Source organism: Esox lucius, chromosome 18 (genome assembly GCF_011004845.1).
Source record: "Esox lucius isolate fEsoLuc1 chromosome 18, fEsoLuc1.pri, whole genome shotgun sequence".
Taxonomy (NCBI): domain Eukaryota; kingdom Metazoa; phylum Chordata; class Actinopteri; order Esociformes; family Esocidae; genus Esox; species Esox lucius.
Window position 1 is genome coordinate 27437847 of NC_047586.1, and position 17553 is coordinate 27455399.

Sequence of the window (17553 nt, forward strand, 5' to 3'; positions counted from 1 at the left end):
AGATCCTCCCTTCTCCAATGTAGGGCTAGATGTGTATGGTCTTTGGTCTGTGATGTCGAGAAGGACCAGAGGAGGACAGGCGAACAGCAAATGTTGGGCAGTCATCTTCACCTGCATGAGCACACGCGCCATCCATATAGAGATCATTGAGTCGATGGATTGTTCCAGTTTCATCAATGGTCTAAGATGCTTCTTCGCCATCAGGGCTCCTGTAAAGCAACTTTGATTGGACTGTTGCAGCATGCAATGAACTCCAACTGGACCCTAAAGGCTGCAACGAAAAGCCCATCGAAGACTACCTTTCAGAGCGAAGATGCACATGGCTGTTTAACCCATTCCTTGCACATGGGAGGAAGCTGGGAACGGATGATCGGCATCTCACGCCTTATTCTGATGCCATGTTTCTGAAGCCAGGACCTGCAAACTTGACACGAAGTTCTGACAACACTCATGGCAGAAGTCACTGCTATCATCAACACAAGGCCCTTAACCTCGGTCTCCATCGACCCTGACCAGCCAGTCATCCTTAACCCAGCTACGCTTCTCACCCAGAAGGTTGGTAAGCCTACTTGCGTGAAGTTGCCCCCCCCCAACGCAAAACGTCGTCAAACTATGCTCAATCGTTTGTGCTGATTTGTGCTGTAAAAAGTTTTGTTTGTGCTGCTTCCGTTTTTTAGATATTAAAATAATATTTATAGGTCATTCTGAGGTCACTCAGCCCCCCCACATGCTCCAAATTCACCCCAAATTGTCTTGATCGTTTGTGCTTCGTTTGTGCTGGTTTGTGCCGGTAAAGTTTTCGTTTGCGCTGCTTTGGGTTTTAAAATATTAGACATTAAATTATAGACAATGATGTCACCAGCCCCCACACGCTCCAAATTCTCGTTCGTTTGTGCTCCGTCTGTGCACAACTAACTGAATGGGAAAGACACTGAATGAGAGAGAATTATAGACCAGCTAGCCTACTGTTTTTTTTAACAGTAGGCTAGCTGAAGTAACAAGGTAAGACCTAAAGAATCGGCAGACCAAATCACAATATTCACTTATAGGTTACTGTTATCCTGTGCGTTTTCAACTTTTAACAAACTGATGCGGATCACAGGATGTGTGGATGCAACAGAAACTTCAAGGTAAGTGTTTTTACTTACTGTATGCTGTGTTTTGTTAATAATATAAAAATTGTCAAAAATACACGCACCATAATCGGTTTGCTGTGACAATACACGTGTGTATTGTAAAGTCCATAGGCCTATATGTCTCAAACTCACTATGACTTTTTATTTATTATTGAACATACTGATATTGTGAAATATTATTACAAGCTATTTGCTATTTTGTAGCTATTTTTGGTTATTATATTATATGTATAATTACAATGTAATTTATTCCTGCGATGTTAAAGCAGAATTTTCTGTATCATTAGACCTACTCCAGTTTTCAATTTCACATGATTCATTAGAAATCATAGTAAAATGTTGATTGTATGCTCAATTATTATTGGTGCTCAGTTAAGAAAGGTTCTTAATTTTGATCAATGTTGATCAACCTTTTATTCATTTATTACGTCCTTGCTAAATAACATATATATATATATTTTTTTATATAGGCTACATTACTTAACCAAAATCTTTGAATTGTCGTATATATTGGTTTTCAGAAGAAGAAAATAACAAATCTTTTCAAAATTGATAATGTTTCTTGAGCATCAAATTGATAACATCAGTAGGCTAGCTATTTTAGAATGTTTTCTGAAGGATCATGTGACACTGAACTAATTATGTTAAAAAATCTGCTTTGATTACAGGAATAAATTACACTTTACTATATATTCACATATAAAACTGCAGTATTATTGGAATAATATTTCACAATATTACTGTATTTTTGATAAAATAAATATAGCCTTAGTGAGCATAAAACTTTGAGAAACACTTTTTAAAACTTTTCACTGGTAGGCTACTGTGTGTATTTATGTTTCTGTGTGTATATATAATTTAATTACTACTACTACTACTACTACTACTACTACTACTACTACTACTACTACTACTACTACTACTACTACTACTACTACTACGTATGTGGAAACTCATGACTCAATTAAGTCAAAATGATTTAACTTTTCAAATCTAATTATGTACTATCGAACATTCCATTAACCACAAAAAAATACCTTTAAAAACGTAAAAACACTTAATACTGACAAGTTACAATCTGTCTTCAAAAGATACCACACAAAATAATAGACTTGAGTGCAAACTTCCATAAAATAGCACACTACTTCTCCTAACAGGCGTAGGAAAACAAGAGTTTATGACATACAAATGTTCAACAAAATAATTAAAAAAATAAAATACAATCAGGAGACACTGAAGTGAAGAATTGTTTAGTCAACAAATTGTGATAGAACGTCTTCGTCAATTCTACTTTAAGTGTACTCGCCTCGAGGATAGTTTAGCTGTTTTCTTGCCCAAAATGCTGAAGTACATTTAACTACAAATTGATGGCACATCGCGCACAAATCCATTTTTCTCAGAGAGAGAGAGTGGCAGAAAAAAAGAGACATAGGCCTAATATACGAACAACATGACGTTTTTTATTAAACATACAGGACTACAAAAAACACTGATAAGAAGTTGCATCTTTATTAGCATCAACATTTTAGAGATTGAATAGACAAAACCGAAATAAAATGCTCATAGGCATATAGGTACTGACTAACTTCACACAAAAATTACAGAGCTGTCTGTAACTATTTTTGATCTTGTGACCATTGATTTATCTATTTTATTCAGTCAACCTATAGGTCTAATAAATATTAACATTAATTTGATTTAATTTCTGATATTTTAAAACCCAACGCAGCACAAACAAAAACTTTAATGGCACAAACAAAGCACAAACGAACAAGACTATTTTGGGTGAATTTGGAGCATGTGGGGGGGCTGAGTGACCTCAGATTGACCAAAAAATATTATTTTAATATCTAAAAATCCGAAGCAGCACAAACGAAACTTTTTACAGCACAAACCAGCACAAATGGAGCACAAACGAACTAGACTATTTTGGGTGAATTTGGAGCATGTGGGGGTGCTGGTGATGTCATTGTCTATAATTCTGTCTAATATTTTAAAACCCAATTACAGCACAAACCGACACAAACGGAGCACAAACGATTGAGCATAGTTTGACGACGTTGGGGGGGCCAACTTCACGCAGGTCAACCCTCCTTCACTTCCTGGTCCATTTAATGATGATGACCTTTACAGATGCCAATAGCGACAGGTGCAAAGTCTTACTTACAACTTTTGGGAATGATGGAAGCCTACCCTAGTGACTTGCAAGGTCGTCATAAAAAGCCAACATCTTTCTGTCACTCCTCCTTTCAGTTCTCCACACGTAGCGATTGTAATCAACTACAAAATAAAACAATCTACTTTTTCAACATTCCCACTTTTAAAAACACATTCAGACACCTGTAACTGCTTCATGGGATGTGCCTGTTCATTGCCATTCTACAGTTTTTTCCTGTTGTTGTCTTTGCCTATTGTCTAAATAGGTCTGTGTCCTGGCTGTATTGCTTTTATATTCTCTGCTGGCTGGTCTGTTTTTTATCATATATGCTGTTATCATGCCCTGTGGTCATGCTCTGTTGTCTTTTGTAATTTAGTGGTGTCTCCCTATGTGCTGGTGTTATTGTAGTTTAGTGCTGTTTCTCCATGTGCTTGGTGTTAATTTACACTGCTCAAAGAAAATTAAGGGAACACTTAATTCACACATTTGGTCTTGATGAAAGAAATATATTAAAGATCAAAATCTTCACTGTGCATTGTGTAATTCGTTGAGAACAAAATGACATAATGGCCAATGGAAACCAAAATTACCAACCTATTGAGGGCTGGATTCAAACTCACATCAAAAATCAAAGTAAACAATTGAAATCACAGGCTGTTCCAACTTACGTGAATTTCATCACGGCAACTCATAATGTGACTCAGAAGTGTGTATGGCCCCCACGTGACTGTTTGCACTCCAAACAAAGTCTGGGCATGCTCCTATCTGAGACGGTGGATGGTGTCCTGGGGATCTCCTCCCAGACCTGGATCAGAGCATCAGTGAGCTCCAGGACAGTCTGTGGCGCTACTTGGCGCCATCTGATGCACCGATACATAACTTCCCAGATGTTCTCAATTGTATTCAGGTCTGGGGAACGTGAGAGCCAGTCAATGGCATCAATGCCTTTGTAATCCAGGAACTGCCTACACAGTCTGGCCACATGAGGCCGGCATTGTCCTGCACCAGGAGGGACCCAGGGTCCACTGCACCAGCGTCAGATACCTAACAGCACTCAGGTTACTGTTGGCTATTAAATGAAGATCTGTGCGACACTCAAAGGATATGCCTCCTAATCACTGACCCACCACCAAACCGGTCATGCAGGATGATGTTGCAGTGCTCCTCCTGTTCCTCCTCGTAAAAAAGAGCAGAACGGTCCTGCTACTGGGTTGATGTCCTTCTACGGGCCTGTCCAGCACTCCTTGTGTTATGGCCCGTCTCCTGGTATCTCCTCCATGCGCTTGAGACTGTCCTGGGAGACAAAGCAATCCTTCTTGTGACGGCACATTTGGATGTGCCATCCTGGTGGAGCTCGATTAGTTGTGAAACCTGAATGGGCTGTAGGTACTGCCTCACGCTCTCCAGTGCACCTGTTATCACTGTCACTTGCATCAAAACAGATTACATTGTTTCACAATTGCTTATGCTTCCTAACTAGACAGATTGATATCCCTTAAGTTTAATTGACTTGGTGTTATACTGTGATGATTACGCTCCCTTAATTTCTTTGAGCAGTGTAGTTTAGTGGTGTCTCTCTATGTGGTTGGTTGTAATGTAGTTTAGTGGTGTCTCTCTACGTGGTTGGTTGTAATGTATCTTTGTTTCTACTGTGCTGTAGTCGGGTGTCTTATGTCTGTTGTCTCTTTTTATTTATTTCTGATACCCATTCCCTACAGGAGGATTGGGCATCACCATTTTAGCTAACATTGTGTGGTGTTTAAAAAAAAATCTGAAACAATTTAAAATTGTCTTTACAATGTAAAATGTTCTGTCTGAATATTAGATAGAGCCAGTGAAACGTGTAACCTAACACTGAGCAACTTTAATGGCAATATTATCATTTTAGGCAATGTCATCTCTTGTAACAATTGTTTTGATTTAAATTGACTTGCATATATTAAAAGACTGACATGTTGTTGTAATTGAAACTTTAATGTTGATCTGTTTTATTGGTCTAGTTAACAAGCCACATTTGGTGTTGCATAATGCTTCAGCAAGTTATTTCAATGAATCATTGCCAAAAATATATAAACGGTGATTCTTCAATGTAGGATGTTTTTTCTAGGTTTAGAATACTTACAAAGTGGGAAGGGGATGTGTACAGCTTTTATCCATGACAATGTGTATTAGTATATATACCTTTAAAATGTGTTATCTAGTTGATGTTAAATTTGTGTGGGATGGACGGTCATTTCGCAGGCACTTGGGTTGTGTGTGTTTGAGTGCGATCATTAATGCAAAGTGAATAAACTAGTTATGTTTAGCTCTATGACACATACTAGTAAAAATAAAGTATAATCAACAAAAGTTAAGAGGATACTGTAACAAATTGTTAAAACTGTAAAAAAAAACCACTTTCAGTAAATCCAAAGATGTGTAGCGCACTTCACGTGATCAAAATGTGAGGGAGGTCGGATGATGGACAATTTAGGAGTCGACAAAGATTCATATAAATGCCCGTGGTAACGACAGAGCAGTAACAACCACAAATCCAAAGTAGTCAACAACATAAACTTAAAGGAAATGCAATACCAAATGCACATTGTAACGACAAAACAGACGACAATTTAGACAACATCGAACATTTGAACAAAAATATAGACATAACAGTGGACATATTTTGGGCTTAAATGGTACCTCATAAAGGAGGGGCTCGGGTGAGGAAGGAGTACCTTATCAACACCATTTATTTTTTTCTGCAGTAAAATAAACAATTGCACCATGCTCAGTATGTTTATAATACAGCTTTGGAACTTGAGGAATAAAATACATTTCTTACTGAAACTCCTGGGACCGGTTACTTCACATACACAACAAAGCCAGCATATTCAGTATTTAGTTTAATACAAGCATTTTTTCAAAACTATCTACCTTTAATAGAAGGATTTGAGAGAATTCAGAGGTAATTCTGTGTTGTTATAGTTTCAGTAGGCTACGTCCTGGTCTCAGCACTCCATATCTCTATTGAGTCAGTGGCTTTGTATCACCTTTGCTCGACTGTTTCAGTTCTGAGTCTTTGCTTCCCTAACTGTTGCTTTATTTTCTTTGTTTTATCAGGGATCTGTTTGTTAGATTGGATGAAAAACATTGCAAGAAGCCTGATGCAAAAGATACACATCGCTATTTAAAAAGCACAACATGCCGCGTTTTCAAAGCCTGTAACACATCAACCCGCAAACCCTGTCCTAAGTCCTAAAGTCCTAAAGTGAGAGCTGGGCTACTCGGCCATGGCCTAGTGGCCGACTGGCGCTGGCCTGTGTCAATGGAAACAGAAAAAATTCTGGACTTTAAGGTAAAACACCAGTGGAAACGAGGCATAAAATCACCCAATGCTTCCAGAAGTTCTACCCAAAAAGAGCAGAGCTCATCTTTACCCCCCATTTAAAACGATTGATTAGACAACTGCCACATCATCAACAACCTTGTCCTTTATCTCCACAGAGCACAGAATATACTCAGTGTTGTGCTTCAGGTCCCTCATATTGTAAAAATAGCAATGCAGACGGTCTTGAGAACAAGCTGGGACACAGTATCTCTATTCCTGTATTGATTTGAAATAGAAGGAATCGAGGGCATGCAAATAATGAATTAAACCTGTCTAATCTGTTATCTGTAACATGTCAACCTACTAGTCCAGGAATCTCTATTAAGCTGTCTTTACTCAATATCAGCTCTCTTGCCAACTAATCATTCTTGGTAAATGACATTATAATACAACCTACAAGATTTTATGTTTCTCACTGAAACCTGGCTAACAAAAAACTGTAGTGCTACTGTTCTCAAGGAGACAGAACCCAAAAAATGTGGTTATGATTATGTGTCGAAATGGCATCAAGGAAAGAGGAGTGGCTGCCCTATTCAAAGATACGTTCCAGTGCAAAGAAAATACACTTATTAATTTTGTCTTTTGAATACCTGTTTTACATTGAAGGGAGCTCCCAAAATTTTGTTTTTAACCATTTACAGACCTCTATGACATTCTGTAAATATTATTGATAATCTTGCTGAACTTCTCTGTTATATCTGTTCATTATAACTTGTTTATTATAACAGGGGATTTTAACATCCATATAGATAATAATATGGACAATAAAGCCAAAGGACTTTTTGCACTACTTGACACTTTTGATCTTACTCAACATGTGAAAGAGTGTACACACACTCAAGGCTACATTCTTGATCACATTCTAGACCATGTCCAAAGGTCTCGATATATCCTCTGTCATGGTTAAAGACTTGGCCCTGATGATAATTTCATGTCTTTTTTAATCACTGATCAAAATATTAAAAGTAAACTCTGTTTCTGTTAAGAAAATGTACATTAAAGAGAGTGCCAATGCTCAGTTTATGGAGGCCATAGCTATCTCTCCAACAATAAGTGCAGAGTCAGTTGATGTACTCCTGGATAATTTTAATGCCAAAATATTTTCGTGTTGCACGGTAAAGGTAAAGAAAACAAGGGGCGGTAACCCTCGAACACCCTGGTGGACACCAGTGGTCAGGGAAGCCGTCCGACTGAAGAAGAAGGCCTTCCGGGATATGTTATCCCAGAGGACTCCGGAGATGGTTGCAGTTTACCGACAGACCCGAAGGGCTGCGACCTCTGCTGTGAAAGAGGCAAAACAGCCGGTAGGAGTTTGGGGAAGCCATGGAGAAGGACTTTCTGTCGGCACCAAGGTGTTTTTGAGGTAGTCAAACAACTCCACAGTGGCAAAGCTCCGGGGATTGACAAGATCCGTCCAGAAATGTTGAAAGCTTTGGGTGTGGAGGGGATGTCTTGGATGACACGGCTTTTCCACATTGCGTGGGAGTCGGGGAAATTGCCTAAGGAGTGGCGGACCGGGGTGGTAATTCCCCTGTTCAAAAAGGGGGACCAGAGCGTGTGTGCCAATTACAGGGGTATCACACTTCTCAGCCTCCCTGGGAAAGTCTACTCAAAGGTACTGGAAAGGAGGGTTCGGCAGATAGTCGAACCTCAGATTGAAGAGAAACAATGCGGATACCGACCAGCTCTTTACTCTTGCAAGGATCCTGGAGGAGGCCTGGGAATATGCCCAACCAGTCTACATGTGTTTTGTGGATCTGGAGAAGGCGTATGACGGGGTCCCCCGGGAGATACCGTGGGAGGTGCTGCGGAAGTATGGGGTGAGGCGGTCCCTTCCTTAGGGCTATCCAATCCCTGTATGTCCAAAGTGAGAGCTGTGTTCGGGTTCTCGGTAGTAAGTCGGACTTGTTCCAGGTGGGGGTTGGCCTGCGCCAGGGCTGCGCTTTTTCACCAATCCTGTTTGTAACTTTTATGGACAGGATATCGAGGCGTAGTCGGAGTGGGGAGGGGTTGCAGTTCGGTGGAAACTCACTGGACCGGTTCGCATGCCAAGTGCGAAGCGGTTGGGATGAGGATTAGCACCTAAATCTGAGGCCATGGTTCTCAGCAGGAAACCGATGGAGTGCCTCCTCCGAGTATGGAATGAGGCGTTACCCCAAGTAAAGGAGTTCAAGTATCTCGGGGTCTTGTTCGTGAGTGAGGGGACAATGGAGCGGGAGATTGGCCGGAGAATCGGAGCAGCGGTGGCGGTATTGCATTTGCTTTACCGCACCGTTGTGACAAAAAGAAAGCTGAGCCGGAAGGCAAAGCTCTCGATATACCGGTACATTTTTGTTCCTACCCTCACCTATGGTCATGAAGGATGGGTCATGACCGAAAGAACAAGATCGCAAGTACAAGCGGCTTAAATGGGTATTCTCAGAATGGTGGCTGGCTTCTCCCTTAGGGATAGGGTGAGAAGCATAGCCATCCGTGAGGAACTCGGAGTAGAGCGGCTGCTCCTTTGCATCGAAAGGAGCCAGTTGAGGTGGTTCGGGCATCTGGTAAGGATGACCCAGGCACGTCCAGCTGGAAGGAGACCTCGGGGTAGGGCCAGGACTAGGTGGAGAGATAATATTTTGACACTGGCCTGGGAACGCCTCGGGATCCCCCAGTCAGAGCTGGCAAATGTGGCTCGGGAAAGGGAAGTTTGGGGTCCCCTGCTGGAGCTGCTATCCCCGCGACCCAATACCGGATAAGCGGATGCAGATGAAGATGAGATGTGAAAGTCTTCCACGTATGCGGGTATTGGAAATCTATCAAAGATAGTTCCCAATCACATTTCAAATCTATACCTTTGGCAACTTTTGTGGTATAGCTCGAACGCGAATTGTTTGGATAGACATGTCTCGACGAGGTACTCGGCAGTGTTATGTAAAAACCCCCGTCACCCATGCTGATCGCAGTCAATGTAAATGACATGATCCTGCAAATCCTGGAGTATTATCCAGTATCTTGTTCCGACTGTTGAATTTCTCAGGCCAACCAAGCCATTTTACAATACACATTTTCTTTCCCTTCTGTACCTTCTCATACAGACCTGCTTCCACTTTAAAAGCTTTATCCTTAGCCATGATTATTTTCAGTAATTCCTGTTCATAAAAAGGTCCCAACTATCACATCACCATCATAATCTTTTACTCGATGTATACAGGAGGTACTCTCGGAATGCATTCTGTTATTGGTAAACGCCCTTCTTAAATTTGAGAGTCTAAGTATCCCCAACCCGGAACTTTGATTACCATTTCTCATTATTGTTGTACAAACCAGATTCCAAAAAAGTTGGGACACTGTACAATTGTGAATAAAAACAGAAACAATGATGTGGAAGTTTCAAATTTCAATATTTCATTCAGATTACAACATACACTCGCCTAAAGGATTATTAGGAACACCTGTTCAATTTCTCATTATCAATTATCTAATCAACCAATCACATGGCAGTTGCTTCAATGCATTTAGGGGTGTGGTCCTGGTCAAGAGAATCTCCTGAAATCCAAACTGAATGTCAGAATGGGAAAGAAAGGTGATTTAAGCTATTTTGTGTGTGGCATGGTTGTTGATGCCAGACGGGCCGGTCTGAGTATTTCACAATCTGCTCAGTTACTGGGATTTTCACGCACAACCATTTCTAGGGTTTACAAAGAATGGTGTGAAAAGGGAAAAACATCCAGTATGCGGCAGTCCTGTGGGCAAAAATGCCTTGTTGATGCTAGAGGTCAGAGGAGAATGGGCCGACTGATTCAAGCTGATAGAAGAGCAACGTTGACTGAAATAACAACTTGTTACAACCGAGGTATGCAGCAAAGCCTTTGTGAAGCCACAACACACACAACCTTGAGGCAGATGGGCTACAACAGCAGAATACCCCACCGGGTACCACTCATCTCCACTACAAATAGGAAAAAGAGGCTACAATTTGCATGAGCTCACCAAAATTGGACAGTTGAAGACTGGAAGAATGTTGCCTGGTCTGATGGGTCTCAATTTCTGTTGAGACATTCAGATGGTAGAGTCAGAATTTGGCGTAAACAGAATGAGAACATGGATCCATGATGCCTTGTTACCACTGTGCAGGCTGGTGGTGGTGGTGTAATGGTGTGGGGGATGTTTTCTTGGCACACTTTAGGCCCCTTAGTGCCAATTGGGCATCGTTTAAATGCCACGGCCTACCTGAACATTGTTTCTGACCATGTACCCATCCTCTGATGGCTACTTCCAGCAGGATAATGCACCATGTCACAAAGCTCGAATCATTTCAAATTGGATTATTGAACATGACAGTGAGTTCACTGTACTAAAATGGCCCCCACAGTCACCAGATCTCAACCCAATAGAGCATCTTTGGGATGTGGTGGAATCTCCATCAACTGCAAGATGCTATCCTATCAATATGGGCCAACATTTCTAAAGAATGCTTTCAGCACCTTGTTGAATCAATGCCACGTAGAATTAAGGCAGTTCTGAAGGCGAAAGGGGGTCAAACACAGTATTAGTATGGTGTTCCTAATAATCCTTTAGGTGAGTGTAGATGACATATCAAATGTTTAAACTGAGAAAATGTATCACTTTAAGGGAAAAAGAAGTTGATTTTAAATTTCATGGCATTAACACATCTCAAAAAAGTTGGGACAAGGCCATGTTTACCACTGTGTGGCATTCCCTCTTTTTATAAAAGACTGCAAACGTCTGGGGACAGAGGAGACAAGTTGCTCAAGTTTATGAATAGGAATGTTGTCCCATTCTTGTCTAATACAGGCTTCTAGTTGCTCAACTGTCTTAGGTCTTCTTGGTCGCACCTTCCTCTTTATGATGCGCCAAATGTTTTCTATGGGTGAAAGATCTGGACTGCAGGCTGGCCATTTCAGTACCCGGATCCTTCTTCTATGCAGCCATGACATTGTAATTGATGCAGTATGTGGTATGTGGAAAATGCAAGGTTTTCCAGAAAGATACAACATCTGGATGGGAGCATATGTTGTTCTAGAACTTGGATATAACTGTCAACATTGATGGTGCCTTTCCAGATGTGTAGGCTGCCCATGCCACATGCACTCATGCAACCCCATACCATCAGAGATGCAGACTTCTGAACTGAGCGCTGATAACAACTGGCGTCCCAGTTTTGCAAAATGTACTTCAAATTTTGATTAGTCTTTTTATGCACTGTAGATGGTGATAACTTCAAACTCTTAGCAAGTTACCCATCCTTAGACAGCAGACTCTTTGCTTTCGTCACACCAAGATGCTACTGTGTTGCATACAGCTTCCTCATTAAATGTATCCATGTATTCATCCCTGTTCTCACTCAGTCTCTGTGCGATGTTCGGCTCCTACTTGAGGTCATGCAGAAAGATCTCAGCGGCCACGTGAACATCGGTCATTGATGCATGAAACCCCAATGCGTTCAAAGCCTTGACCAACACGTTTCAGTCACAGTGTTAAAACTGTCTCCACAATGTCATCATAATGGCTCTCAAATTAAATAATCAGGTGTCTTCTTTGGCTCAGGTGGTCCTTTTAACATCCGATGCATGCTTTGTGGAGAATAGCCGCAACAACTTTGATGCAAGGCGTTTGTCCATTTTGTGATAACTAGCATATGAAAGGTATGACAGATTAAGAGGTCCTAGCTGATCACCAAACCGGTCAAGCCAATGGTAGTTTCGTATTGGGTATGCCGCTGGGATCAAGCTGTCGGGGTCTGGGGTTCCATAGAAGGCTTCAGCGTTATCATCCCAGACGTCACACAGCCAGTCCTCAGCCTTGGGTTCTTCAATCTTCGCTTGGTTGTAATCTTGAGACATGTTTCATAAATTCTTCCAACTGCTTGATAGTCACAGGCAGTCTGTCTGTTTTTATGCTGTGTTGAGGATTGTTAGCTTAAGTTGAACAGTCAGTTGAACAGTCAGCAGTCGCAGTCACAATCTAACCCGCTGACATTTTACGGAAATAGTTCCAATCTAAGAGAGTCATACTGCTTCATTCCTTCAACAACTTTAAACTGTACATCTACCATGTGTGCCTTGTTTTGGCCCCAAATAAAACAGTTTTCAAAAGGTGTTCCATAAACTGGCATTAAAATAATTTGATCAGTCACACCAGCCCTAAACTCTTGGCCTTCGGGTAATTCATAAAATGCAACCTCCGATATCTCTGGGTTGAAAATGTATCCACCAATCCGACCGTTGTCCAACTTCCATTCCCGTGCCAACATATACTGGTGTAGTGGATGGATTGGGGGTAAACTCTGCATCAGTTTCTTCAGGGCTGGCATGTTGATTGCTTTTCTGCTGTCCATTTGTAATCTCTTGCCAACTCGCTGAGCTGCGGTTAAGCTGTTAGCTTTCAATGCTGTTTCACCCAAAACGCTGATCGCTGCACAAGCCGGCATGGTTTGTAATGTGTAGGTACGTTTACTCAGGCCATCACAGGGGTCTGCATGGTTTAAATACACAGACCACTGCAATCATCTCATAAAATATGAAAGGTTAACACCCACCGGTTGTAGGACATGTATTGTAGCACTTATCGGAACATAAAATGCTGGGGGTTAACCCTGGCACCCTTTTGTTAAACACCAAACATCTTGCCACTCTTATAACACACGTCTGGGGTGCTGATCAGTTGTTGTAAAACATCAAACATCGACACAACAATGCAATCATAAATTACAAAGTCACCGGACATGCATAAGTCATTCCAGAAGTTCCACACTAACACACGTCATAGAGGAAGTCCATACGTCACACCAGATGTCCCACCCTGTATACCAGATGTCCTGCCCACCTGTCAAATCAATCTGGAAGCCCCGCCAACCAGGGTCATAAATCACCAAAGTGACACAATATACCCTACATTTACTACAAACATACTACCGCAGACTGTGATTTACAAATACAAATATTTTTGTCACAGTTCTAGCAAAATCTTAGGGTGAAAACTCTGAGAATCTGTTTTATTATGTTTGCAAGTGTTATTAATCAGTTGCATGATTCCAAATATTAAGTTAGTTACAAGTTCTTACAAATTGCTTGTTGCACATCAATGACATTTGTATAATGTGCAAATTTTTTGCACAAATTATCAAGCTGAAATACCAAAATGCTTGTAAGGCTACTAAATAAGTATTTTGTTTTTTAAAGGTAAGGTAATACATACCTGGTATTTTGTTAATTATACAGTGGGGAGAACAAGTATTTGATACACTGCTGATTTTGCAGGTTTTCCTACTTACAAAGCATGTAGAGGTACACTTCAACTGTGAGAGGCAGAATCTAATACAAAAATCCAGAAAATCACATTGTATAATCTTTAAATAATTAATTTGCAATTAAATCCTGCAGCGCATGCAAGGTCCCCCTGCTCAAGCCAGCCCCGTCTGAAGTTTGCCAATGACTATCTGGATGATCCAGAGGAGAAATGGGAGAAGGTCATGTGGTCTGATGAGACAAAAATGTAGCTTTATGATCTAAACTCCACTCGCAGTGTTTGGAGGAAGAAGAAGGATGAGTACAAACCCAAGAACACCATCCCAACTGTGAATCACGTAGGCATCATTCTTTGGGGATGCTTTTCGGCAAAGGGGACAGGACGACTGCACCGTATTGAGGGGAGGATGGATGGGGCCATGTATCGCGAGATCTTGGCCAACAACCTCCTTCCCTCAGTAAGAGCATTTAAGATGGGTAGTGGCTGGGTCTTCCAGCATGACGACTAGAAACACACAGCCAGGGCAACTAAGGAGTGGCTCCGTAAGAAGCATCACAAGGTCCTTGAGTGGCCTAGCCAGTCTCCAGACCTGAACCCAATAGAAAATCACTGGAGGGAGCTGAAAGTCCGTATTGCCCAGCGACAGCCCGAAACCTGAAGGATCTGGAGAAGGTCTGTATGGAGGAGTGGGCCAAAATCCCTGCTGCAGTGTGTGTAAACCTGGTCATGATCTCTGTAATTGCAAAGGTTTCTGTACCAAATAATAACTTCTGCTTTTCTGATGTATCAAATACTTATGTCATGCAATAAAATGCAAATTAATTACTAAAAAATCATACAATGTGATTTTCTGGATTTTTGTTTTAGATTCCGTCACTCACAGTTGTAGAGTACCTATGATAAAAATTACAGACTTGTACATGCTTTGTAAGTGGGAAAACCTGCAAAATCTGTAGTGTATCAAATACTTTTTCTCCCCACTGTATGTCAGCTAAAATAGAATGTATAGCCCTTTGTATGCTACAAAAATCGATCTATTAATTCAACAATAGTGGCAATAATTCAACAAATGACTAAAGATTATTATAATTACAAATGAAATTATAATAAACTAGCATTACTGTAATGTAAAAAATTTAAAATAGAGGTAAAGTTATTGTATCTCCTAGTATGCAATGCCTTATACTAGTGTAGTATGTATGTGTGTTTTGATCACAGTAAGCCCCTAAATATTTCCATGTTACCTCTCCTTTGAGGATGATGTAAAATGTGTTGCCTTCCTCCCCCTCACGTACAATGACATCATTGTTGTGGTATTTGACCTAGAAAAAACAAATTGTATATGAATTTGAAGTTCAATGCTCTGGAAAACTGCTTTAGTAGGGGGGAGTGTGAATAATGAGTACAAACCTCCTCCATGGAGTCAATTATCTTAGAGAGCTGCCTGTCATTTAAGGTATTCAGAGTCCGAGATCTGGTAGGTAAGGATATATAGAGCAAAATAAGCAGTTATTGCATGCATTTTTTCAGCATGAAAAAATATTTACAAAAATTACCACTTCACATCAACAGGTCATCATCTACTATAATAAAGTAATTTGGTCTGGTTAAGAGTGTCTGCAAAAAAGTTAATATTAGGCCTTGTTGTGGCCAGCTTAATTGGGACCTCGCCTGGGGTGGCATTAATCAGCTCTTAAGGAGTAGCTTTGGGGAGAGGCTGAATAAAGAGAGGTCATAATAAAAGATGCAATGAGCAGTGCTGAACAACAAAGGTGGAGGAAGATGGCCAGCCAGAACCCATTCCTTCCAAACTGCCACCGAGAGGCTTGCCTAGAGACAAGGACTCCTCATAAAAGGGTTTTATTGCTAGACTTTTCCTTTAACTCCTCCCCTCCCACTTCTCTTTTTGTAAATAAAAAGCCATCCATGGCCCTAAACCCTTGTCCAGGTTCCCTGAGTCTCTTCCTGTTACACTGTCGTAAGATGTGGGCAAAGCCCGTGGCTGGACATGGCCAAGGCATTTGGTGTTTCCTTCTCACTATTGCCAGGGCCTGATGATACGGACTGTACCCTCCAGGTCATTGTGGAGAGAACACCACACTGTGTGTTTGACAGATGACCTCGCAGGGCAAACCACGCCAGGCAGGAAAAAGTAGGAAGGGTGGAGATGCCCAGCACTAGGGCCACACTACCAGAGACCCAGAGGGACATCATGCTGGTCCTGCTGAGACCCCGGGAGGCCTAGGGCCCTGGTAGTGCCTGGCGAGAGGCCCAGGGCCCCGACACCTGTAGAATGACATTGCAACTGCTGTAGCTGACCATCATAGTTGCGGGAAGATGTTTTGTTCAGAGTGTACACTTGATGGCTAAGTGGGGTTATTGAACAGATATCGAACCAATGGATGACACATGCCTGTCAGCCATAGTGGCACATTGTTGACAAAAGGACAAACACTGCATGTTTGTCACAAAAGCAACACTGCCACTGGACATCTCCAAGCTATTTAAATTTCTTCCTTGAAACGGCTGAAAACTCTAAAAGTCCTTGCTGAAAAATTACATAAACTGAAGCACTGAAAATATAGACCACGTGTATATATACCTGACCCGAATTAAGCGTTAGCTTAATTTAAATTAATATAATGCTAATGCTAATAAATATCTTTAAAGATCTTCTCATGAACCGTACAATGGATTCCATCACCAGTCGACATAGAGACTACTGAAATATGTCTCAGAAAGGGCGATAATATCTAGTTTCCACCAGACAAAATGGTTGAATTGTGATCTAGTACCTCAATCTTACTCCAGTGACCACTTACATTTTTTTTCTTAAAGTCAACCATAAGACCCACTGACTTGTCTGATACATGATAATGAAGAGCTAATGCTAATGCTACTTCTAACTTTCTTCTATGCTCTCTGTCTCTCTTTGAGACAGACACACACACATACAGGCATGAAAGCCAGCACATTAAGCATGTCAGTTCCTTTCCAGACTTTTCCAGTGCCTGAGACATTGTTGCTTTGGTTACAACAGCTTAGCAATGCGTATCATGTAATTCTAACTGCAGAATTTTGTCAGAAAGTGGTATAAATAAATGTGTGTCTATATAAGCTTGGCGGTGTAATGAAGTAGCAGTGTACAAAGTAGCAGTGTCCTATGATCTCTCTGTCTCTCTACACTATATTTATCTCTGTCATTGACACATACATGCACACACATCCCTGTGTAAAAGTGAATGTCTGTCTATATTGATCTACATAAGCTCCCCTATAATTGTTTCCTTATGCCAATGCTATGTCCCAGCACATGTTAAAGTGCTTACCATGGGGTTGTTACTGCTGCCATATGCTTAAAAAGTTATGGCTGTTTCCTCATGCTCACCACGCCACAAGAGGACCCTGTTCCATGGCTATTGTAACTATATTATTATTATTTTTTAAATCTATAAATCGATCAAAACTCACAAAATGTGGGGATAGGCTGACAAGAAAAGAAAATTACCAGACGCACAACTGGGTGAAATCCATAAATATTGAACCAATTCACTGACTGCTGTGTTTGTAGCAACCAAAACATAAAAATTAACACATTCACATAAAAATGTACATTTAAACAAAACAACTTCAAGAATATT

General features: G+C 41.0%; 1 protein-coding gene across 2 annotated transcripts in view; it reads right to left on the reverse strand.

Moving 5' to 3' along the window:
* prkg3 (protein kinase cGMP-dependent 3) overlaps nucleotides 1-17553 on the reverse strand; it is a 181874-nt gene that overhangs the window by 70487 nt on the left and 93834 nt on the right. For both annotated transcript variants that reach the window (XM_013138456.4, XM_013138454.4), the window contains exons 8-9: nucleotides 15323-15386; nucleotides 15157-15234 (exon numbers count right to left, since the gene is read on the reverse strand). In XM_013138456.4, coding sequence (XP_012993910.2) covers nucleotides 15157-15234; nucleotides 15323-15386 — 142 coding nt within the window. The remainder of the gene's footprint in view (nucleotides 1-15156; nucleotides 15235-15322; nucleotides 15387-17553) is intronic.